At 40.7% G+C, this 26,556-nt stretch overlaps 1 protein-coding gene across 1 annotated transcript in view; it reads right to left on the reverse strand.

Annotated features, from left to right (window-relative positions):
* Positions 1–3,917: 3,917 nt before the first annotated feature.
* The window catches only part of LOC142747975 (store-operated calcium entry regulator STIMATE-like), a 134,655-nt gene continuing 112,016 nt past the window's right edge, over positions 3,918–26,556 (reverse strand). Inside the window, exons 5-8 of the mRNA XM_075855086.1 lie at positions 16,131–16,243; positions 14,177–14,260; positions 12,304–12,429; positions 3,918–4,962 (exon numbers count right to left, since the gene is read on the reverse strand). Of these exons, the coding sequence (XP_075711201.1) occupies positions 4,924–4,962; positions 12,304–12,429; positions 14,177–14,260; positions 16,131–16,243 (362 nt within the window). The 3' untranslated portion in view covers positions 3,918–4,923. The remainder of the gene's footprint in view (positions 4,963–12,303; positions 12,430–14,176; positions 14,261–16,130; positions 16,244–26,556) is intronic.

Consider the following 26,556-nt stretch of genomic DNA (forward strand, 5'->3'; position numbering starts at 1 on the left):
ACAAGGGGTTAAGGATACCTACTGTTATAATTGTTTTTCTAGGATGCATAAATGGTTTGTAGCTATATGCGAACATGGTGCTCCCTTTCTAGTGCAGTGTTCCCCTGTTCCTCTACACACATACTTGATGCATGACGCCACCACAAGGTACACATTAAAGGTAAATTGACGGTCATTTGTTATACCATTTGGCTTCCATCAAGTTCTTTATTGTTTTGAAGTACCGGTTACAGAGTAAACAGTGTACTACATGAAATCACCCACAAGTAGCTGCTTGTCAGGCTGCCAGCAGATTATCAGAGGGTAATCAAATGCTCCTGTAGTTACATGTAATCAAAAGGCTGGAAATTGATCTACAGCAAGAAAAAACATTTTTTTGGATGAGCAAATGTTTGAGAACCCTCAATGTCTTCCCTGCTTATTACGTGGTTATTTAAGATGCAATATGAGAAATCAATGGTTTCCATATATTCCATAACATGGCATTCTTGTCAGTAGATGCATTTTATAGAGGGCTGTAACTGGAAGCAAAACCATAGGTATGGTCTATTTAAGCTAATCTACATCTGTAACCCGTCATTTTGGGCAAACTGCAATCCATCATTTTATTAGTGTAAGACATTATATATTTATAAAAAAGCTTTTGAAGAAGACCTGCAGCATGCTTTTGCCCAGATAATAAACTGAAGTAAGAAATAATGCATTGTTTGCGCCAAGTGCCTCTCGTTCATTGAACCAAGGAGAATGATCCAATCTGTCTTTACCTCTTTTTCCTTTTATTAAATTCTTCAGCAGGCCAGCAAACAAGAGGGCAGATCCTGAATGTTTTTGAGTAAAGAAGTTAACTATTTATGTGCGCCTATGAGTTGTAGCTGAGCAGTTATAGCATTGCTAACTTATATGCCCTTGTCCAACCAAAGCCTAACATGGGTAGAGAAAGCACACCCAATATTTTTATCTACAAATGGTACTATTAGTGTATGTTCACATGTGCTGTTTTGTTTAAAGTTTGACTGCTGCTGTATTCTATCTAGGGTCGGACTGTACCACCAGTGGATCCTCTGATGGGCCCAGGCATCGATGCAATGGTTGTCCTCTTGTGGACAAAACTGCTGTTTATTACCTGTGGCCTACTAGACAACACCGGAGGCACAGACAGCAGGAAGTGGACCCTGCGGCTTGTTGTGGGAACAGGGATAGGTGATTTTTTTTAGGATTAGCCGTTAATAGCTGCTGGGTCAGGGTCTGACTCCCGGGACCTCCACCGATCAGCTGTTTTGAGGGTGGTGCAGCGCTCATATGAGTGCTGCTTCCTCTTCATTTCTACTTGCTCACTGTGAATCATCGACACACATGCAGCAGCGATTCACAGGTATTGCAGCCTTCTCCCATTGCAGTAAATGGGAGAAAAGGCTGCAATACCTGTGAATCTCCGCTACATGTGTGTAGGGAAAGCACCCCCTTCAAAACAGCTGATCGGTGGGGGGTCCTGGGAGTCGGACTGCGACCCATCAGCTATTGATCAGCCATCAATTTTTACTGGCTGGAAAACACATTTAAATAGTTTGTCTTTGCGCCAATGAAAATAAAAAAAGAATGAAAAGAACTCACCTAACCCGGTTCCCACAACGAGTTTTATCCACAAGGGGATGACCGTCTTAGACTAAACTCTGCTGGAATAAAATGCTCCAAATTTTGTAAGAAGCGCACGTCTCTTAATAAATTTGGTACATATGTGCCTTCTGTATGCCATAAAATCAAATCTACGCCTGTTATGAGCGTAAATGATAGTAAATCTGTCGATCCATGGAAGGCCATGCCCCTCTCGCTAAACCCCAACCACTTTTCGCAACACTTTTGAAAGTGTAAAATGCCAAAAAGATGCAAATTATAGCGCAAATATGAAGTGTGCCATAATTTCTGTCTCTCAGCACAAAAGTGGTGTAAAGACGTTAGTAAATTCCCTCCACAGTGTTGGGATTTTCTTTTTTTTTTAATGTATTTTTATTAAAAAGTACAAGAAAGTGATTATTTATGCTAGTCAGTAAATAATGTCAAAGAATATAATTTATAAAAGCTTGATAAGAGCCAATGCATTGAGTTCATATATAAAAAAAATTTACCTAAAGGGTTATTCTGGACAGAGGCTGTGTCCCCTCAAATGCATTGCACCTCTTAAGGTATAGAGAAAAAAAACACACACCCAAAAAAACAACACACACAAATGTCTGAATTGACATGATGGGAAAATGCATTGAGGGGCACACTGTATGTGTAACGACCAGCAGGTTTGTGGACCCACTGGGCTACTTCGCCAGATTGGCATAGGGCCACCTCTTAGGATGTTGTCTAAGCAGCCTCCCTAGTCTTCACCCTTTAACCCCTAAACAGGGATCTTGTCTTCACTGTGGGGAGACTGCAAGGTCGCTACCTCTTGAGGTAGTCCCGGCGGAGTAGCTGCTGGCCAGACAGGTGCTAGGCAGGCACAGGCAGATGGTACCTTGGTGGTAGCAGGATACAGGCTAGTGTCGGATTACTCGAGGCACAGTGGTGGCAGATTAGAGGAAGCATGCTGGTGCCTGATTACTGGAAGCAGGCTGCAGGATACCAACAGTTAACAGACACAGGATACCGACAGAGAACAGACACAGGATACGGAACCTTTGCAGGATAACACAAGGTTTGTCCAACTTTGCTCGGGCATTGGGACAGTGGGCAGGTTTAACTATACAGCCCAGGATTTGCAGGGATAGTGTAGGGACATTTTTAATGTTTCTGGCCCTTTAAGACACAGCAGGAGCGTGGGCGCGGACCCTACGGGAGGACAGAGCAGGAGAGAGGACAGGACACAGAGCACGCTGGTGTCCATAGGAAGGAGGGGACCAAAGGCTAGGAACTGGAAGGCAGCCGCGGCAGCCGAGTAGAGAGATGCTCTCTGGTATGACTCAATGGGGCAGATTTACCTCTGTGGCTGTGTCTAAAACATGTAAAATGTGCATCATTTTGTGCATTTTGGAGAAAAATTTCACATTTCATTAAAGGCTTATTTATCACACAAATGCACCAAAAAGAACAGATGTTTGTGCCTCAGTAGACACATTTTAAGGGTCTACAAAGGAAGTGGGATCAATTCAGTAAAGTGCACCAAAATTTGGGTAGAAATGACTGGTGTAAACTAAGCCAAGCAAGAGGAGGAATAAGAAATAGTGTCTAGCAAGATGCGCCAAATTTATCATACAGCGTGTGCCATTGTGATAAATTTGACGTCTCTTGTGACTGTCCGGTTTAAGTTTACACTGTCTAAATCTTAGACAGCATTAGGAAATCTGCCCAAATGTGTGCAGGGTTAAGAATCTTTCAAATTGTAGTCTTTCTGCGTCTATGGAGACCGGGAAAACCTGAAATACTTTGTATAAAGCAAGGTCAGGCTACTGCCTCAAGTTCTTAAAGAGCTGTCACAAGATTATAAGTGCCCTATCTCCTACATAATCTGATTGGCACTGTAATGTAGATAACAGCAGTGGTTTTTATTTTGAAAAACGATCATTTTTGAGCAAGTTATGAGCTAGTTTAGATTTATGCTAATGAGTTTCTCAATGGACAACTGGGCGTGTTTTTACTTTTTACCAACTGGGCGTTGTACAGAGAAGTGTATGAGGCTGACCAATAAGTGACCAATCAGTGTCCTACACTTCTCATCGTTCCAGCCCAGCATGATCCACAACACAGTGTGATTGTGCAGTGAGAGAAGTAAACACGCCCAGTTGCTAAAAACACAATACACGCCCAGTTGGAAATAAGAGAAACAAGCCCAAAAAGGCTAATTTGCATAAATCTAAAATTGCTCATAACTTAGCCAAAAATGATTGTTTTAAAAAAACCAAAAAAACGTTACTGTTATCTACATTGCAGCGCCGATCACATGCAATAGGAGATAGGGATTTCAGAATCTGGTGACAGAGCCTCTTTAAGTAGTGGTTCAGTTTGGAGACATTGGTTAAAAAATTATTTTGTATTAAGGCTTATGTCTTCTCATCCTCCAACTGAAATGTAGAGAAAATTTGTATAGAAGACAGAAAATACCAGAACAAAGGCAATCATAGTTACATTTTGGTTATTTCATCATCATTATTATTTCATAGATTTTTTTCATAGATACAAATAAAAAAACTGAAAAATGTGTTTATTTCAGGTTTGGCACAAAACACAGATTTCGGTTTTATTTTTACCAGGTAGAAAAATGGTCTAGGCTGGGGTTAATGGAAACCAGATGGAATAGATCTATGACACCAGTGTGAACAGAGCCTTAAATTCCAAAATAAAATTAACAGTAGATAAAAGAGGTTTGTTAGAAGTTAGAACTAAAGGAAAGTGCAAAGGAATATGGCCACCAATTGCTCTTGGTCACCAATCTGGTTGCTGCTTCCACTTTTCATAGTGTCTTTAAGAAATAAATGGTGTAATCAAATTGGTTTCTATAGGCAACAACTCCACTTTTCCTTTGCACCTATCTTGATAAATCTCCCCCAATGGGTATGTCCATTGGGATTTTTTTGTTTATTTTATTTATTGTGCCCGTAACACTTTGTTAGAAAGTAATTTTTTCTAAACAGCCTGCATAACAGAATTCTCATTGGTCCACTGAAAAAGTAACAAAACAAATAACAAATTAAAATGAATATTGCATAATATACAGTTAAACGTAGAGCTAACAGTCTCTGTACATTATTATCATATGTTGAATGCCACTGCTTTGGATGTTTTTTTTTTTTTACTGCATGTTCTAAAAATGATTGTGGGATTATCCTAGTAATGTCAGTATTATTGGTGGACGCTTTGAGGAACTGATCCCAGAAGTGATGATCACAGGCAGCAAATAAAATGTGAAGTGTTCCGTAGAGAATTGGACAGATAACAGACAAGTTAACAATATGTACGAACAGGTGATGGTCCAAGCAGAACCTGGAACAAACAAAAACAGAAATATCATAAGTTTATAAGCAAATAATTATAGAGGTTATTAGTAAATGCATTACACTATGAACCGGAGTCAGATGTTTATACCAAAAAAGGGGTTAAAACTGGACTATATTAAAAAAAATAATACAAGGTGGCAATGCAGTTTCATAATAACAGGCCCCAAAATTGGGAACCTGGGTCAGGCTTTTATTCTTCTGATTTCTCATCTTAAACTACAGGGTGCACAAGCTCTATATCTATAATAATAATAATAAGTTGTACTTCTCATCTAATAATTCTATTAGGCTTCGTTCACATCTGCGTCAGGGCTCCGTTCAGGCGTTCCGTCTGAGCTATCTGTCAGGGGAACCCATGAACAGAACGCTGAGTGAAACAAACGGAAACCATAAGGTTTCCATTTGTTTTACCATTGATTTCAATGGTGATGGATCCAATGCAAATGGTTTCCGTTTGTTTCTGTTGTGCAAGGGTTCCGTCGTTTTGACTGAATGAATAGCGTAGTAGACTACGCTACTGCTTCTGTCATAACAATGGAACCCTTGCACAACGGAGACAAACGGAAACCATTTGCACCGGATCCGTCACTATTGAAATCAATGGTGATGCAAACAGAAACCTATGGTTTCCGTTTGTGTCAGTCAGGGTTCCGTTCTGACGGAAAGCTCAGACGGAATGCCTGAACGGAGCCCTGACGCAGATTAGAACGAAGCCTAATGTGTACAAATAGCATCACGTTATTGATTCATCTCAGCAGTACTTGGCTTTTTGATGACCAGTATTGATGGCCACAACAAATTATTATACATTTGCTAAATGATGATTCTTCCAGAAGACCTTTACTCAAGGTCTTTAGTTTATGCCAGTGATTTCCAAATCTCTTCAGGCCACCAGAATTGAGGAACGCTAGCCTTTTGCCAGGTGACGTGATGTCAGCATGGATGAACATCATCATGTAATGGAGGACGTAAACAATAAGAATAAGCAGGGAGAGTTGGGTACATTCACTAACACTAGTATACTGCCGCAATTCCAATGCATTGTGCACAATATAACCCAAGTTGGTGTACAATGGTTGAGAAATATGTATCATCTGTTCAACTACACTAAATTATACTTGCTATTGTTTACCATCGTTTTCCTGCAGGGAAAAAAAGGAGGAAAAATTATATAAATAACTTAAAAGCAATGCCTCCTTTTTCTGAGAATGCAGATCATTAAAAGGCATCTCTCTTCCACCCAATCCAACATCAGGCGTGGGAAGGTGCTGCTGCACACTGGACAATTGCGGAAGCACTAGTCCAATGCCCTGGAGGTATTGTGCATGCCTCCTATTAATAGATGTCAATTCGGGCAAAAGAGAGAGGTGCTCTACAAACCCTTTAATATTCATATTTTTACTGTAGGGAACTCCTTTTGATAACCCTAAGCATTGCGATAGGTTGAGGTATCATCAAGAAGAGTGATCTGTAATGAATATATGAATATTACTAATCTGCATCTTCTGTGTCTGTCATAATAAGAACCAGTCAAGGGAACCCCAGAGACCCCACCACCGGAACCCTCAAGGTCAGCAGAACCCATTTTGCAGTGGACAAAATGACCCCTATGTCCGAGATGTGCTCCTTCTATCCATCCACACATAAATGTCATGCTGAGCTGACATTCTTTTAAGGCTACCCAGCTAAATCAGACCACCAGGGAAGAAGCTAGGTCTTTGCCTAGGTAAGCGACAATAAACATGTTACATAAACATGTTTTTAGAACAGTGAAAAGACATTCGTAGCCTGCCTTTCTAAGAAATGTCTCCAGAAGAGCAGTTGGTAGCGACCAAAGCTTCTGGATAAGTAATCCATGAACTGTATAGTTCTATGAATATGTAAAATCTCTATGTATAATAGCCGCTGTAAATACATGCAACATTGCATGAATGTATGCAGTGGCGTAACTATAGGGGTTACAGCGGCCGCAATTGCAACCGGGCCCCGAAGCCAGGGGGGCCGGCGGCCCCCTGCACCACATCAATAAAAAGTTACTATAGTAACTCGGGCCGCGGGCCCCTGTTACTATAGTAACTGACAGTACTTACCTTCCTGGTTTCGGAGCGCAGCCGAGGTCCTGACGTCACAACGCTATGCGCCGCGCACAACATCGTGATCCTGGATAGAGTCAGGACAGAACTTCCGCCGCGGCTGAAGAGGAGGGTAAGATTAATATCCCTGTCTGCTGAAGCTGATTGGCGGGGTCCGACTCCCGGGAGCCGGCCAATCAGCTGTTTTGAAGGGTCTTCAGCACTCGTATGAGAGCTGCTTCCCCTTTATTCCGGTCACTTGCTCACACTGTGAATCCGTGTCAGTGATTCACAGTGTGAGCAAGTGAGGGAAATGAAGGGGAAGCAGCAGTCGTACGAGCGCTGTGGCCCCTTCAAAACAGTTGATTGGCGGGTCCTGGGAGTTGGACCCCGACACATCAGCTATTGATGGCCTATCCTGAGGATAGGCCATCAATGTTTAGGGAATGGTAGGCTTAGATACATGGCCCATGTGTGATCCTGTCTGATGGGCCCTGTATATAAGCCTACCACACGGTAGGTTTAGATACAGGGCCCCAGCACACAGTAATCTTATACTGTATAGATACAGGGTCCCACAGACAGTATCACACATGGGCCCTGTATCTAAGCCGAACACGAGTTACTAATAGTTTTTTGTGTGTTTTCTTACAGGTTCGGTCATTGTACTACGTCGGATTCCAGGACTACTTAGATGACGGCTTTTTTTATTATCAATAAAATGGTTAATGAGTATTGTGTGTTTTTTTTCATTTCAATAAAATATTTTTTCTTTGTGTTTTTTTTTTAAACTATATTACTACCGCCGTAGTAATGGCCGGCGGCTGATTGACAGTGTCCATTGCTAAGGCGGGGCTTAGTGTTAGCCGATGCAGAGGCGAACACTAACCCCCTTTATTAGCCCGGTACCCACCGCCACCAGGGGTGCCGGGAAGAGCCCGGTGTGATCCAGTACTTGACCATCTGTAGTGATGGTCGGGCACTGGGGCGGCCGCAGGCTGGTATGATCAGGCTGGGAAAGGCCAGAAACAGCGGCCCCTCCCATCCTGGTAATGCTGCCTGCTGCTGCTTTATTGTATCTGGCTGGCTATGAAAAATGGGGGGGACCCGTCATTTAAAAAAAATAAAATAAAAAATTATTGGAAAGAACGATGTGGGGTCCCCAATTTTCATAACCAGCCAGATACAACATGGCAGCAGCAGCCTAGCATTACCCTGGTGGGGAGGGCTGATGTTTTTGGCCTTCCCCAGCCTTATGATACCAGCCTGCGGCCGCCCCAGTGCCTACCGTCACTACAGATGGTCGGGTACTGGTTCGTACTCGGCTGTTCCCGGTACCCCTGGTGGCGGTGGGTACCGAGGTAATAATGGGGGTTAGTGTTGGCCTCTGCACCGGCTAACATTAAGCCCTGCCTTAGTAATGGAGGTTGTCAATCAGCCAGCGGCTATTACTAAGGCGGTAATAAAAGTTTAAAGAAATACCAACACATATAAAAACCATTGTATCTAATCCTATAATGTGTGATACTGTCTGCTGGGCCACTGTATCTACTCCTATCATGTGTGATACTGTCTGCTGAGCCAATGTATCTAATCCTATCCATAGTTTATAGGGTCGTAGTGCTATAGATATGCTGTCTCCTATACAAACACACACACATTTTTTTTTGGGGGGGGACACATATGTATTGGGGCTATTTTAAGTCCTTAGTGACGCTCCCTGGCTGCTAGTGCTGCATTGTTGGGTCACTTAGGAGACCCAGCCATGCACCTGAAAGCTGCGGACCGTCGGCCATGAGAAGTTTGCGGGCGGGGGGGGCGGCAATAAGAACTTTTGCATCAGGGCCCATGAGCATTTAGCTACGCCCCGGAATGTATGCATCACTATAGTGCACAACATGGTTATATTTAATGACTAAATTGTAAATTGACAAAAGTATTAACCAGCATTATGATCACAAGAGCAGCAGATAATGGTGTAGTATGTATAACAAGATGAGATCATGATTAAGTAAAGGAGAAAATGAAGGAGCGTGACAAAGACACTTGAACTAGTATGCAGTGAGATAGCAATCTGGAAGTGCATTACCATGGGAACTGAAGGCAAACACTGATCTGAGGAGAACCATTGTTGTGTGGATAAGGAAATAAGGAGAATTTGAGAATAAAGGTCAGTAACGGAAGTTGAGAAAGCCAATGGGATACACTCAGAAGATACAGTGTGCAGAATAATTCTCTCTGTGTTCAGGGAAGCTGATCAAAAGATTTAGAAAATGTCACTTTTACTTGTAGATAAAAAGTCATTTATTTATTAAAAAAAATATTAAATTGCTAGAATCATTTCAGCATAACAGGAGTTCTCAAGTGCTACTAAAGACTGTACAAAAGGTCACCAATTGCAGTAATGTAATATGGAAGTTCTGCGCTACTTTTTATAGAATTAAAGTTAAATGAATTTGCACAGTTTTCAAGATATGTGAAAGAAACACACAAAAAATATATTGCCAGCTCAACATAAACATTACTGATACATTTGTGACATTTCTATACTTTATTAATGTTCTTAGAGTTTTAGCGTCGTCTATCTTTAACATACATTAGATGCTTATACACGATAATATACTTTGCAGGCACAAGGCATGGTGTTTAGCTTCATAACTTGGTTACTTATAGACACATTTAGATTTTAAGCTTTAAAGTCAAGGCTTAAAGTAAACCCAAGTTGCCTAACCTAGTTAAACTAGCAATACTTGGCAGAAAAAAAATGGATTTCCTCAAAGAAGTTGTCCCAACTGGACCATTCCTGTCTATATGCCCCATTAGGGCATATTGATATTTGCCATAGAAGAGAGTCCCCTCACTTGGGAGCCACCTTTTTTAGCCAGACTGCTGCAAAGAATGGTTCCAGGTCTGGCAGACTTGTTGAAGTCATGTATTACACGTTTCCCCATGTGGATAGAACATGTACGGCTCGCCATAGCTTAGGTAGCTGGACCTGTCGTGATCAGCTGATCACCTGTGCAGCTTACTTTAGATAAGAGTTGGGAAAACTCCTTTAAATTTTGGCCAAATAATGTCAAAGCACTTGTCATCCTCAAGTTCGCAAAACAAAAATATTTATTTGTCTAAGGAAATATATACATTCTTGCCAATAAGTGAAGATAAATAAGGGTGCAGTACCCACGATTCCTTAATATCTCTAAATATGAAAATATCAATCCCAAACTGACGAGTGTAGAAACAACCTAGAGTTCACAAGAAAGATCTGTATAAGGACATGGGAACATAGTGAGGGGCATCCTCCAGTCTTAACAAATGAAAGATTGCCCTCAGCATAGAAAGAGATGTTTCTCTACAATTTGGAAAAGATTGGAAATCCGAAACACTAGAAATGGTTATGGTATAATAGTTCCAATGGGGCTTGTGGATGATTTTATTAAAAAGCAGTGTACTAGTTATCTGTATTAGATCAAATTTATATGGCTAATGGAACCAGGGACGTTTTCGGTTTGCCTTTTCTAGAGCAAGAAATTAATATATGTTTCCTTTACATAAGGACGCATTTGGCAGCTACATCACAGGGGTTTGTTCTGGCCTACCTTTAAATCAACACAGCATGAAGATATGGACTTGTGTGTTTTAAACCATCTAGTACTTACAATATTGTTTACTTTACTGTAGTTTTATCTCAGAATCATTTATGTTAAACAGCATTTTCACACTCTATATATACAGAATCACGACATACTGTGAGTTCTTCTCCCGTCACAACGGCGTCTTATTATTGTGCAATTAGCTAAACTTTCCAGGAAAATGGATAGGAAGTGGTAGTAGGACAGGACATGGATATCAGTGACTCATTATTTCTTAGCTGTATTGTACACCAACACCTGTTCACAGCCTTGAACTGCTCCTTCTAACTGTCTCCTAACTCACAAATAACAGAAAATGGCACATTTTGCTGATAACGCTGCATAAGTGGGCAGGGAGTAAATGTATAGCTAATGTATACAGTGAAACCTCTTTGTGACGACCACTCAAAATTGCATTGAAAAGTGGTCTTCTAGAAGGTGGTTTCTCAAAAAAGATGGCCAGTATGCATAATTTATAGTGGAACTGAAAATCTGTTACAAGAAATCTGGTCTGCATAAGGGGATGGTCTTCCCAAAGAGTAGGTCTTTTGAAGAGGTTTTGCTGTGTATATATATTTAACCCAAAAAATTGTACTAGCAAAATATGGAACATAAGAACCTGCAGAGTCACCTCTCCATTTAGTCTCCTTCTGGATGTTGCCAACTTGCCCTTGCGGAACAGTGGATAGGTATGAGGTCCCAGAGGCATCAGACATTTATGTCATATCCTATAGTTTAAAGTAGTGTTTTTCAGCATAACTAAGCCAAGTATTCCCTACTCAAATGACATTAAAAAGTACCCACATGGCTATGAACAAACACTGTGCATTAGCCAGTACTAGTACCCCATATAGACAGGACATGTACTCACAGGGGTACATGTAGCACAGGTTGACAAGAGATACATTTCAATGTTGGTATGTTAAGGTTCTTCTACACAGGCAGATAAATTGCTCATCACAAGCGCAGATCATTGATACAGAAAATCGACATCATCTTTTTACATGAGGGGATGTACTGCCAACAGCCAATAATTTGTGTGCCTGCAGAAAAGATGCGATTAATGACAAATGTGCTTTTTCTAGTTTGGCTTTCGATTAGCTAGCATGTTTACACTGGGCAATGATCCCGAACGAACGAACGAACGAACGAACGAACGAACGGCTATTATTGCCCCGTGTAGAAGGGCTTTAAGTTTATAGAACTAGCATCGTTCATTCCATTGTCCCATAACCATTAAGCGGCTTGAGAAAGGCTTCAGTGGAAACATCGCTGTTGAGGTTTGACCAAAGATTACTTGGATGGTATGTGGACATCTTCTACTTCTTTCTTGTCTATTTGTTGGACTAACCCTATGGATGGAGTTGTGTTTTTCCTTTTTCTTCTATTTATACCTCCTGAACAATAAAGGAAAGAGGAAGGTTCTCTTTCTAAACTAGCTTGCCAATAGTCTGAGGTGTAGAACATACACTGATATCTGCCAATACTGATGGAAACTTTTGGTTATCATTCATAACAAAACACTAATGCTTTTCATATGATTCATCTTTGAGGTATACATTTTATGAATTCATTTAACGATGACCTGTGATAGGAGAGTCTCTATACCATGCTGGATCTTACCTGTGTTTCATCATTGACCAGCGAAGGTGAATCATCTGCAGCCTCACTATTTTTAAGACCATTATCCACTTTTAACCTTTTATATTTTCTCATGATTAAGGTGTCCACCAACCAAAACATTATAGCCTGGAAAGAAAGGAAACAAATTAATGTTAAACACCTATATTACGGAGAAGGCATCATTTTGAAAGGTAAAAAATACTAACATATCCTCTTTATAAGAAGATTTAGGACTTATATGTGTGCCCATTTTACATTTCTCATAAATCATGCTCAGTATTCAGATATCCTCAAAAAAGAAGCCGTCAAAGTTAAGGACTGGAATAATGGGAATAAGTAATATTCTATCATCTACTATATGTTATTCTATTATATTAGGCGCTAATAGATTTTCTACCTCATAGTGTTCATTTGGCATTCATCCAAATCAACACTACAGAAAGATTTTTTTTTTTCAGCCTATGTTATGCTACTGTGATACAATAGTAACTAGTCTAGACAATCCTCTGCCAGCTAAACAGCATGGATTCCAGACTGACACATAACCTACACTGATAAATTGTAGCAAATTATCAGGACTGAAGTATTCATTTATGCAGCTGCTGCTACTGTGTTTAGCTCACAGAGGATTGCCTAGGCTACATACAATTGTATTGACAATTGCTCAGCTGTGAGAAGTATTAGATCTTTAGAGGTTTTCCAGTCTCTGCATCTAAATAAAAATGTTTTCAGCCACTGACAGCAAACAGACATCTTGAAAACAAGAAAACCCGTCTAAAGAGGCTCTGTCACCAGTTTATTAATTCCCTATCTCCTAAATAATATAATAGGCGCTTTGCTGCTGATAACTACAGTGTAATTTGTTTTATAAAACGTTTATTATTTGTAAAGTTATGAGCATTTTTCCAAATATGCTAATGTAGCTCTAATAGCCAAATAGGAGGTGACTTTTTTTTCACTCTGGGCGGTATAATGTTTTCTGTATGACGCTGTCCAATCAGCTTACAGCCTCTCCCTCTTCCCTGCCCAGCAACACAGTGTGATCATATAGTATATAGCTTCCATTCCTGACTGTGTATTCAACTGGTGATATCTCCGGTTGTTTCACAGCTAGAACTGCGATCCTGGTGTCATATGAAAGATTAGAATCTCTTTCTGCCACCAGAACCGCTGTTCTAGGTGGTCCGCAGCCCGAGATATGGCTGTTTGAAGTGATCCTCCTTCCCTCCAGCCTCAGTCTCTCACACTGTGTGAAGCAGCTTCATGCTGATTGGATAGTGTCAGAGGCTGGGAGGAAGCTCCACCTCAGGGGAATCGCAGCGGTTACCTCCCACTTGTCTAATAAAGGCTCATTTACATATTTAGAAAATGCTCATAACTTTTAAAATAATAAACGTTTTGGGACACAATTTTCACTAGCATTATTAGTGTGGCAGCACCTATTAGATTAGCTAGGAGATAGGGCATTACTAAAACAAGTGTATTACAACTCTTTGCTTGAGCTGTATATTTAGTGCCAAGGTAGTGATCGAATCCTATTCTTTGTGCAAGCTATGGGAAAGAATTTCCTGATTGACAAAAAATGATCAGTCAGAATAAAATTAATTCCTTTCATAAATTATAATGAAGATATTTTAAAGATAATAAATTAAAAACAAACTTATCATGTTATAAAACATTTTAACTAAGATTATGGTGGATACCATTTAAATGTCATGTTCCTAATATAAAAGTGTAAGTAAAGTGTTTTACATGGTGAAAACCTCGGGGATGTTAGTTATTGTAAATCCACTTTCCCATGACAAAAAAAACCCGCTGAGATACAATACGCTAAAGGAGGATATTAGGTTGGCATCACTAGAGCTGTACTCACATTGACTATAAAAGGCACCACCAGCATAACCAGGACGAGCTCCAACTTGGGATCTGGAATGTAGTTCAGTAGAATTTCCTGAAGCTGCACAGAGAAAAATACAAAGCAAGAGGATATACATTGTACAAACAGAGCTGTCACTTTAGACGTTTCCCAGCCAGAGTTCACACATAGTTATTGCAACGTTAAAGCAAAGATACAATAACATATTACACAGTAGAATGGAGAGCGGGAGAATAACGACAGACAACCAAGGTCACATACACAGAACAGAGACATCTGTTATATATTCTGTTTTGAATGGGCCCAAGTGGCCTACATGTAAAAACACACACTATTCTTTATTTTCTGTTTATAGAGGAAAAACGTCACCTGGATTTTGTTTATTATGAACACTTCATATAAATGGTACATGAACCCACGTCATACAAGCTATTAACAAAAACCTGGTATGATAATGGATCCTGTGATTTTATTTGTATCCAAACCTTATTTAAAGACAATCTTGGCCAAGTTAATGCATTGTAAAATTATTAAAAAGGGTTTTCCAACACTGTAATATTGAGGATAGGTAATTAATATTCGACTGGTGGGCGCTCGGCACCCCTGACAATAAAATAAATAAAGTGGCTGCACCACTCCAGCGACTGCCACGTCTCCTTCAATATTAATCCATGCACAATGCAGCAAATTTGTTTCTGGCTCTATCTGGTACTGCTGCTCTTTCGAATTGGACTAAGCTGCAAAATTAGGCACAGCCACAACCAAACGTATGGTGCTTGGGTAACACTAAAGCTGGTCGTGAGGGTCCCAGAAGTTGGACCTCCTACGATCAGATATTCACGGCCAATCCTATCACAATATAAATGTAATGTAATAATTTGACTGCTGATCTTTAATTTTATAATCACCTATATAAATTACAAAAACTATATGAAAAAAGTTCTTACATTTTTACATGCCAAGCATCTTAGCCTGATGCAATATTCTGATCAGTAAAAAATATCAATGGGATCTGTCATGGCTCCAGTAAAAATTTAAGCTATGATGTGTAAGGCCCCCTTGCACAAGGCTGTAGCTGTGTGCACGATCCTTGATTACGGGCACGGACATCTGCGGGCCGTGCTCCCATTATAAAGTATAGGAGCACGGTCTGCTAAATCAAAGAATAGGACATGTCCTACTTTTTTGCAGGTCATTTCTTCGGCTCGGACACCTTCCCATAAATATACGGGAAGGTGTCCGTGGGACATAGAAATGAATGGATCCATATTTTGATCCGCATTTACGGATCCATAATTGCGATTTAAAATTACGGTCGTGTGCCTGAGGCCTAAGGCAATAATTTTAAATTGTGCTATATTGGATAAATTAATAAAGACGATTTCTTTTACTGTGGATGAATCACATACTTCATATACATTTTTATGTGCGTTTCAAGAGCCGTTTTTATATAAAGCTACAGATAGTTAATGGAATTCACTAGAGACAGTACAGTCCATTACTATGCAATATAAACAGGAGTGAGCAGTGCTTCCTTTGAAAAAGTGTCCAAGGATAAAAAATATTTACCAGTTTGAAATAGTGGTGATCTAGAATTGTCTTGCTGTATATACATTTTATGTCATAGTAGAAATGAAGTCAGTAGCCCCACTATTAAAGTAAACGATTATTGGTGATGTGTTAGGGTAACAGCTTACATATCGCCATGATGAAGACCAGCATGGCATACTTTTCACTTATTAATGTGCAGAATGAATAAACACTGACTTCTACTAAGAGCATGTGCCCATCTGAAATATTTTTATATATATATATATATATACACATACACACACACTATACATATATATGTATATACACACACACACACACACACACACACACACACACACACACACACACACACACGTGAACTCTGCCCTTACACATATGTATAATATATGTATCATACCTTTGTCCATCCTGGGATGAGCAGAACTAGGCTTATTATGGTCTTTTCAACAATCATTATTAAGAGATAAAGCCCACATTGACCTAGCCATGCAGCTGCCTGTGGAGGGTCCCCTACAAAATTAAATAAAGCTGGATCAGTGCAATAAGACCACACACAATTACCATACATTGTAGATTTAAAATAAAACGTGGAGAATCTGCACTGATCATACTCAGCAGCATAGGAACCATAGACATTCAAAGTAGCAATATTCGAGTAAGGGGCCTGTTTGATGGTTGCCTGATGATAGGATGAATTTTTAAGCTATCTAATCCTTTTCTCCCTGGGAGATAAGAGGTACCACAGGAGGAACAACAGATGTCGAGTCTATGGGCAGCTTTAAAAGAAGCACTCCCATGGAAATGATTATTTCTATGCCCATTAGTTATGGACATCTTGTATACATATATGCAGTATTTTGAGAAAGACATCACGTATATGTGTACAAGATGCCCCTTACTAATTAGCAAAAGAATAAGAATTTGCTTGGGAGCGCTTCTTTAAAGAGGCTCTGTCACCAGATTTTCAAACCCCTATCTCCTATTGCAGCAGATCGGCGCTGTAATGTAGATAACAGTAACGTGTTTTTTTTTTCAAAAACGAGCATTTTTGGCCAAGTTATGACCATTTTTATATTTATGCAAATGAGCCTTTCTTAAGTACAACTGGGCGTGTTTAAAGTTAAAGTCCAAGTGGGCGTGTATTGTGTGTGTAACATCTGGGCGTTTTTACTTGTTTTACTAGCTGGCCGTTGTGAATAGAAGTGTATGATGCTGACGAATCAGCATCATCCACTTCTCCTCGTTACCACCCAGCTTCTGGCAGTGCACAGACACACAGCATGCAATAGGAGATAGGGGTTTGAAAATCTGGTGACAGAGCCTCTTTAAATACACTACAGTAAAATAGTATTTTATCATGCCTAGCCTAGATAAATAAGCTAGACAAAGGTCCACTAATCTGGGTCAAAGCAAGTTACAGATAATATCAGGTCTTGAGACTGCTTCTACATTTTTCAGATCCTTATCCCACCTAATGAGATTTCAGGGCTGAGCCTGCTCCACACTCAATGAGTGTTGGCTGTAACATACAGCTGACACTTCACTATAACGACCAGGAATTGCTACTTTTTGGTCACCTTATCTCCCAAATAAAAGGTGATAAAAAAGTTGTATGTACCCAAAAATGACACCATCAAAAACTACAACTCGCCCCACAAAAAACGAGCCCTAATAAAAAAAGTTATGGCTCTCAGAATTTGGTGACAAAGGACACATTTTTTTTTAACAAATAGTTTTTTTCTTTGTAAAAGTAGTGCATCATAAAAAACCATATCAATTTCTTATTGCAGCAGTTATATTGACCCGCAAAATAAAGGAGGAGTCAGTTTTTCCCAAATTTCACACACAAAGAATTTGTTTTCAATTTCCAAAAACATTATATGGTATATTAAAGGATACCATTTAAAACTACAACTCGTACTGCAAAAAAATAAAGCCCTAATACAGTCGACGGTAAAATAAAAAAGTTATGGCTTTTGGAAGGTGGGGATGAAAATATTAAAATAAAAACCCAAAAAACGGCTGCAGCAGCAAGGGGTTAAAATAATATAATGTTGTCTTGTATAAAAGCTTCAGTATGTTTTCGGAGGAAAACAAATTGCCCAGAGGAAATCCACATAAACATGGGGGAGGGGGGGACACACACACACACGACATACACACTCAATGCAGATGTTTACCTTGGTAGGCTTCAAACCCAGGATGCCAGCTCTGTAAAGCAACGGCGCTACCCACTGAACATCCATATCTGTAAGCAACGTACTACAAGCTATATTATATCTATGAGACTACAGAGCTGAAAGCCATATAATTTCACTTTTATGACACTACAGAACAGCAAGCGTAATCTCGTTTTAAATGACAGTTTACAGCGTAATCTTGCGAGATTACGCTTGCTGTGCTGTAGTGTCGGGATTGCGTTAGAGAAGTGTCAGAATTCTGAATAGACATCACGTCCTGGCTGGAGGTAATGTATATTCATTGTCAGGACACTGCAGTAACGTTAATGTGTGTGTATGTGGTTGCACATGGCGATATAGCTATATCGCTATGTGCTGTGTAAATGAACGGAGAGAAGTGTATGACGCTGATTGGTCACTGATTGGTCAGCGTCATATACTCCTATGTACAACGCCCACTTGGCCAAAAAGTAAAACACTCCCAGTTGTCCATTAAGAAACTCATTAGCATAAAGCTAAAATTGCTCATAACTCCGTCAAAAATGATAGTTTTTCTAAATAAAAAAACACTGCTGTAATCTACATTATAGCGTCGATCACATTATGGACAATATAGGCCACTTATAATCTGGTGACAGAGACGCTTTAAGAACACATGGACAGGGTCCTCTTTCCTTTTGTACCAGTCTGACATTCATTAGGCTTAAATTTAGTGTACTTGTTTTTTTTTGTCTCATGTCATGTACTTAACCCTTTTTATATGTACAGTGCCATGGAATTAATGCCTCTTTAAAATTAATAATAATAACAATAATTATTTTAATAATCATGGCTAGTAAACTTCTTTGATTAGCTGCCCTTGTTTTCTAAATTAGAGCGATCACATGTTGAGCTTCCTATAAACAGATATCCTGCATTATTAAGCAGAGAAACTGTATAAAATATTATTTGTTTAACAAAGGTAGAAAAATGGAAAATTCATCTGAAACAATAGCTAACTAGAAGGACATAGTAGAAAAATAAACACTTGTGCTGGCTCTTAGCCTTTTAAGCTGCTACATTATTATGTCCCCTCATGAATTGTCAACCATCCTAACAGTATGAGAATATGGTGTAACTTTAGTGCATGGAAAGTTTGGTACTTTACCAATAAACAATGTTTGAACAGCACAAAAGCAACATCCACATATAATTCCCAAAGAATCTTCTAATGTCCGATATATTTAACATAACTTACTAGAATATTCAAAGCCATTAAAGCAGTTATAATATAATGTCAGCTTCCTCTCAACAGCGATCCATAACCAATTCAACAGCATGTACACGCGAAGGTTATCAATCATTGAGTAAAATAAAAAACAGCTAGATGTATACAAGGCTTGTTACAAGCTTCAAAAAACTTGTATATGGTTTTGTAAAGTGTCTCCTCCTATGTCACAGTCTGCCCAAGACACTATACAAGAACAGGCTGGTTCGCATGTATTACATGAAATTCACAAAAACATCATTGTTTCTGTGGTGTTCAGTGTGATGCGTTTTCAGTATGGACATAGTTATCGCTCTTCAGTATAAATGGAGAACTAGAAGGGGACCCAAAGATCTGTGACAGCAGTACAGGGGAATACTCACGATGATAAGTATATTGAAAAGTTGGTTATTTTTACATTTTATGGCACTTGGAAGGTACCGGTTCCCTCTGGGTAGATCCAGCAGGTAGGGAGAGCAATGCTCCCTGGGAAAAAAGTAGCAAAATAGCTCTCCGCCAGAATGATGAAAACTGTCTGTCTAGGGTCGGACCTGGACTTACTAGGTAGTCACTGAGAGTTTTCTTCCCAGGAGAGTTAATTTGCATACATTTTATGGCAAACATTTATTTTAAAAACCTGAAACGTTATACTCGCAAATTAAATAAAGTATTACCCTCTGCCGTCGCTCCACCAGGGATTTACATTGGGAAAGGATTTTTAAATATGGTGCCCACTCAGAAGCAGAGCGGGCGCCATACCCGCCGGGTGTCTGCTGTGTTACACAGCAGGGACGCAGTGGCAATGCTTGCGATCAGAAACATCTGATCGCAAGCATTTAACCCCTCAGATGCCGGTGTCAGATGGGACCACCGGCATCTGAGGGGTTTATACTGCCCCTTTCACGTCCGGAGCGGGAGCCGGTGTGCTCCTAAACCAGCTGGGAGCCTTGTGAACACTCCGAGCCCTGCTAGAAGAAGATTGGTATTGAGACCTGCCTGTGGCAGGTCCCAATAGCAATGCACTGATTTTGCCATAGACTACAATATTGTGATATTGCCGTCTATGGCATAAGCGATCTACTGATCACAGGTTCAAGCCCCCTAGGGGGACTAAAATAATTTTTTTCGATAAAAATTGAAAATCACCCCCTTTTCTTAGTTTACATATAAAAATAAATAAACAAAAATAAACAAACACATTAGGTATTTCTGCGTCTGAAAATGCCCGAATTATAAAAATATTTATCCAATATGGTGAATGCCGTAGCGGGAAAAAAGGTAAAAATGGCCTTACCGATGTTTTTTTTCCCCTTCAACCCCCCCAAAAAATGGAATAAAAAGTGATCAAACTGCCAGACATTCCCCAAAATGATATTAATAAAAACTACATATTTCCCTGTACTAAAAAGATGCCTTACACAACTCTATACACAGAAATATAAAAAAGTTACTGGGGTCACAATATGGCAATGCAAAAAAAAAATGTTTCTTTCAAACGTTCACATTTTTTTAATGGTACTAAAACATAAATTTGGTATCACTGTGATCGTGCTGACCGGCAGAATAAAGGTAACACTAAGGGGCGTAACTAGGAAAGACTGGGCCCCGTAGCAAACTTTTGACTGCGGCACCCCCTCCCCTGGGTGTCACACAACCCCCCCCCTTGTAGATAGTGCCCTTTTTACAGCCCCCCTGTAGATAACGCCATATAGCCCCCCTGTAGATAGCGCCATACAGTCCACCTGTAGATAACGCCATACAGCCCACCTGTTGATAACGCCATACAGCCCCCCCTGTAGATGGCGCCATACAGTCCCCCCTGTAGATAACGCCATACAGCCCCCTTTGTAGATATCTACAAAGGGGGCTGTATGGCGTTATCTACAGGGGGGACTGTATGGCGTTATCTACAGGGGGGACTGTATGGCGTTATCTACAGGGGGTCTGTATGGCGTTCTCTACAGAGGGGGCTGTATGGCGTTATCTACAGGGGGTCTGTATGGCGTTATCTACAGGGGTCTGTATGGCGTTCCCTACAGGGGGGGTCTGTAGGGAACGCCATACAGCCCCCCCTGTAGGGAACGCCATACAGCTCCCCCTGTATGGAAAGCCATACAGCCCCCCCTGAAGGGAACGCCTTACAGCCCCCCGTAGGGAATGGCATACAGCCCCCCCTGTAGGGAACGCCATACAGCCCCCCCTGTAGTGAACGCCATACAGCCCCCCCTGAAGGGAACGCCTTACAGCCCCCCGTAGGGAATGCCATACAGCCCCCCTGTAGGGAACGCCATACAGCCCCCCCCTGTAGGGAACGCTACACAGCCCCCCCTGTAGGGAATGCTATACAGCCCCCCCGTGTAGGCAACGCCATACAGCCCCCCTGTAGGGAACGCTATACAGCCCCCCTGTAGGGAACGACATACAGCCCCCCCTGTAGGGAACGCTATACAGCCCCCCTGTAGGGAACGCCATACAGCCCCCTGTAGGGAACGCTATACAGCCCCCCCCTGTAGGGAACGCCATACAGCGTCCCCAACCCCCCAAAAAAATCTGACCTACAGTGTGTCCTACAAAAGACATGTATCCCCTATCCACAGGATAGGGGATACATGTGTGATCGCTGCCAGCGATAGGGAGAACGGGGGACCGAAAGTCCCCCGAAGTTCTCCATGACTAACCTCTGACTTCCGGCGTCTGCGCAGCTCAATAAAAATGAAAGGAGCGCTGGTCACGCATGCGCACAAGCGCGACCGGCGCTCCATTCATTTCTACGGAGCTGCCGACACAGACCCCGGAAGTCCGAGGTTTGTGATGGAGAACATCAGGGGACTTTCAGTCCCCCGTTCTCCTTATCGCTGCCAGCGATCACACATGTATCCCCTGTCCTGTGGATAGGGGATACATGTCTTTTGTTAAGATACCTCCCTGCTCTGCCGTAGTCGTGTTCAGTGGCGTCGAGCTGTAGCAGCCATAGCGGCTGCTAGCTGAGCCTCCAGCCATGGTGGAGGCCCGTGCCGGCGGGCGACACAGGACCCCTCATGCCGCGGGCCCCGTAGCAGCCGCTACGGCTGCTATAGCGGTAGTTACGCCACTGGTAACACTGTATAGTGAACACTGTAAAAACGAAACCCATAAGAAAATGGCGGAACTGCTGTTTTTTTTCAAATTCCGCCCCATTCTGATTTTTTTTGCCAGCTTTTCAGTACACCACATATAATATTAAATAGTACAATTAGAAAATACAATTTGTCGCGTATAAATTAAGCCCTCATATGGCTGTGTGATAGAAGAAATAAAAAACTTATGACTCTTGGAAGGCGGGGAGGAAAAAACAAAATCATAAAAATGAAAATTAGTCTGGTCCTGAAAGTGTTAAAAGAATTTTTTTTTTCTTATTGTAATTATGCAACATTTAAAGCGACTGAACTAGGCTATATTTTCTCACATCATGACTTGTCATGGATGGCTAGAACAACTCTTATAATGAACCATATGGAAGATAAGATACTGAAGCATATATCTGTACGATGTAGACACATTTCAGCTGCAGTGTAGATCCCATAATAATTTTAATTCCTGTGTGTACTCTTCTTGTATCGTGTGCTGTTAAAAACTTCTTTTACTTGCTTTGACAAGGTCCACTCATGGTTACATATCTGCCCAACTTTCTCAAGACCTGACATTAGGTCCTCTGTACACATACATATAGATTTGTCACCAGAGACAAACCTGCGTTTGAGTCATTTATTCTTACATTTCAGTTCTGTACGTTTTCTTCATGTAGTCATATTTTGAAGCAGGAAAAAGTAACTTGGCTATGTTCAAACGTGGGAAAAATTTGTTATGGAAATATCATGCACTTCCATGACAACAGTTCCAACAACATCCCACACATCCTCCCTCTGGAGAGAATTTGGCTTTGTCCGCACATCTGCTCTAATACACTGAATGTCCATTTATCTGATAAAAGCCCAGGACAGTACAGCGATTTATTTACAGCACATTAGCCTGGAAACCTTTTTGGTATCACATACAACTGACTAAACGTTGGGGGATTTTTGGGATTAATAACAGAAAGTAGTACTGTACATAACGACCATGATAAATAAAAGACATTAGAAACAAATACTAAAAATAATACATGGGATCTGGTCTGCTGCTGAAAATATAATATACAGTAACAATAATAAAAAATATCCGCCCCACAATTTAATTTGGCTTTTTAGACCCTGAGCCGCAGAAACAGCAGACCCTTGCCTGTTCTTGGTAACTGGGGAAGGGGATCATACTCTATCGCTTTCTGGTGACTATTAGTCTATGGACACTTTTCTGATAATTGACTCCCATTGATTGCAGGTGCCGTAAAGCACACATTGTATGGACTATACAAATAATACAGGTAGGAAATGTATGTATCCAATATGGCTGCCCAGAGACAGGTGGCGCTGCAGGGGAATTGCACACTTTCTGTTATGTTTCCCTGCAGATTACATCTGATAGAGACCCAATAGTAGAACTCTTTTAAAAAAAATGGGAATGTTAAAACTGCACAATTCCCCCCCCCCTCAATTTTCATAAATATTTATTTTCTCTCTAGAACTGTGCTCTGTGTTCTCTGACCAATCAGAAGTGACGACAGAAAGACTGATACACCACCCTCTCTCCCTGTCTTTCGTAAGGTGGAACTGCAGGCTGCTTGAGGAAGATGTTGCTTTTTCCAAGTGACAAATTTCCATGTATTCACATGTACTAATAAATTAAGTGAAAAATAAATTAAAACCATTTATGTGTAATATATATTTATTAATAAGAAAGTAGGAAGCACTCCAAAGAGAAGTGAAAAAAAGTTTGGACTCTATCAGCCCATGTGCTAATTGAATCCAAACTTTTTTTCACTTATCTTTGGAGTGCTGCCTATTTTCTTATTATTGTATACCAGAGGCTTAATCTGCACTTGGTCGAAAGACGGCTGCAGCAAACCGCATGGCTTCATCAGTAGGAAACAAAGTTTTTAACCACATACACAAACAACATGTAGACTCTGCTAGTGTGTGTGTATATATATATATATATATATATATATATATATATATATCTGCCTTGTGGAGATCCTCTCTTACCAGAAGGCATATGCTCTAAAATCTGTCATTTACATTGATACCAAAAAACTATGGAAGAAATTATAAATGCTAGATTTCCCAAAGGACACAAGGTTGAATGTACATGTATGACGTCATTAACACATGTTGATAATTGAAGTTGTTGGATTACATGATTATGAGCTTCAGCATCAGAGAGTTTTATTACAAAGACTAGGTCAGAGTTGCTGCACTTTTTTTTAGAATTCACTGGGATTCTACACTCCTCAGCACATTGTGAAACCGGCTATAACATGTCATAAATTCCAATAAACAAATATTATTTTTGCCCCTTTAACTGTAACATAAGGTACAAATCTTTACCAATTTCTAAAATATCAAGGTTGGATTCACAAAGCGCGGCCAAGGTGTGGCCCCAATGCTGCATCGACAAACTGTTTTGCTATAAATCGGCACTGTTTTAAATTCATTGTTAACCCGTTGGAGACACACGGCCAATTTCAGTTTTTTTATTTTTTCCTCCCTGCCTTCCAAAAGCCATAACGTCTTTGTTTTTTTGTCGACATAGCCATATGAGGGCTTGTTTATTGCAGTACAAGTTGTAGTTGGTCATGGCGATTACGCAATTTTTTTGGGGGTTTTGTTTTTGCGGCGTCCATCAGGTGGTAAAAACTACATGTGCACCTTATTCTACAGGTTAGTACGATTACGGCGATACCAAATTTATATGTTTTGTTTAATGTTTTACCACTTTAAAAAAAAAAAAAACGGTGCTTAAAAAAATATATGTTTTGTGTCGCCATGTTCTGAGCTGAGAGACATAACTTTTTTATTTTTCCGTCAATTTAGCGATGTGAAGGCTTACTTTTTGCGAGGAGTGCCGTAGTTTTCACCGATACCATTTTGGGGTATAAGAGACTTTTTGATCACTTTTTATTTCATTTTCTTTAGCGCTAAGGTGACCAAAAAACAGCAGTGTTTTATAATTTTTTATTTTTAACGGAGATCACCTAGTGGGTTAAACAACACTATATTGTGATAGGTAGGACTTTTATGGACGCGGCGATACCAGTTATGTTAACTTTTAATTTTTTTTTAACATTGCTTTAGGATAAAAATGGGAAAAGGGAGGTTTTTTGAACTTTTAATATATATATATTTTTAAAAAAACCTTTATTTAACTGTTTTACTTTTTTTATTAGTCCCCCTAGGAGACTTGAACCAGCGATTGCTAGATCGCTTGCATGACATACTTCAATACTAATGTATTGCAGTATATCGTGATACGGACAGTCTCCTTTGAAGCCCTGCCAGAGGCAGCGCTTCAAATAAGTACAAAGATGGCAGACCTGCCATAACAACCATAGTAAACGGCCGGGGGCGGGGGCGCGATGGCGTGTTTGAGGGGGTGCCCCCCTGATTCTAACAATTTAAATAACGCGGTCACGATTGACTGCAGCATTTAAAGTGTTAAACGGACGAAATCAAAGTGAACTTTTATTCTGCCCGCTGGAGTGAGGTGTTGGCTGTCTAAAACGGCCGTCACCCTCCGAGTATGGAGCGCGCTCAGTCCTTGAGCGCGATCCATACTTCCCCTTGGCGACAATGCAGTAAGGCTGGATTCACACGAACATGTTCGGTCCGTAAAGTACGGAATGTATTCCGGCCGCATTTCCCGGACTGAACACACTGCCGGGAGCCGGGCTCCTGGCATGATAGTTATGTACGATGCTAGGAGTCCCTGCCTCTCCGTCGAACTACTGTCCGTTACTGAAAACATGATTACAGTACGGGACAGTTGTCCCGCAGCGAGGCAGGGACTCCTAGCGTTGTACATAACTATGATGCTAGGAGCCCGGCTCCTGGCAGTGTGTTCGGTCCAGGAAATGCGGCCAAAATAGGTTCCGCACTTTACGGACCGAACATACTCGTGTGAATCCAGCCTAATAGTACGTCGTATGGCACGCGGATTTGAAGGGAAAATTGCTATTTACCTACAAAACCCCTAGGTCAAAAAAACGGAAACCTTACACAACGGTGACAAACGGAAACTATTAGCAAGTATCTGTCACCAATGAGATCAATGGTGACTCAAACAGAAGCTATTGTTTCCATTTGCCTTTCCGTTGAGGGGTTCCTCCGACGGAATCCTTCAATGGAAACCAACGCTGATGTGAACAGGCCCTTAGACATGAATGACAATACCATGATCTCAAAATCGATACATATGAGGCAAAGTAATTACAGAATTCAAAAGACAAAGATAGAGGGGACATTGTAGGATACTGCCAAGCCAGG

Source organism: Rhinoderma darwinii, chromosome 3 (assembly GCF_050947455.1).
Source record: "Rhinoderma darwinii isolate aRhiDar2 chromosome 3, aRhiDar2.hap1, whole genome shotgun sequence".
NCBI classification, from domain to species: Eukaryota; Metazoa; Chordata; class Amphibia; order Anura; family Rhinodermatidae; genus Rhinoderma; species Rhinoderma darwinii.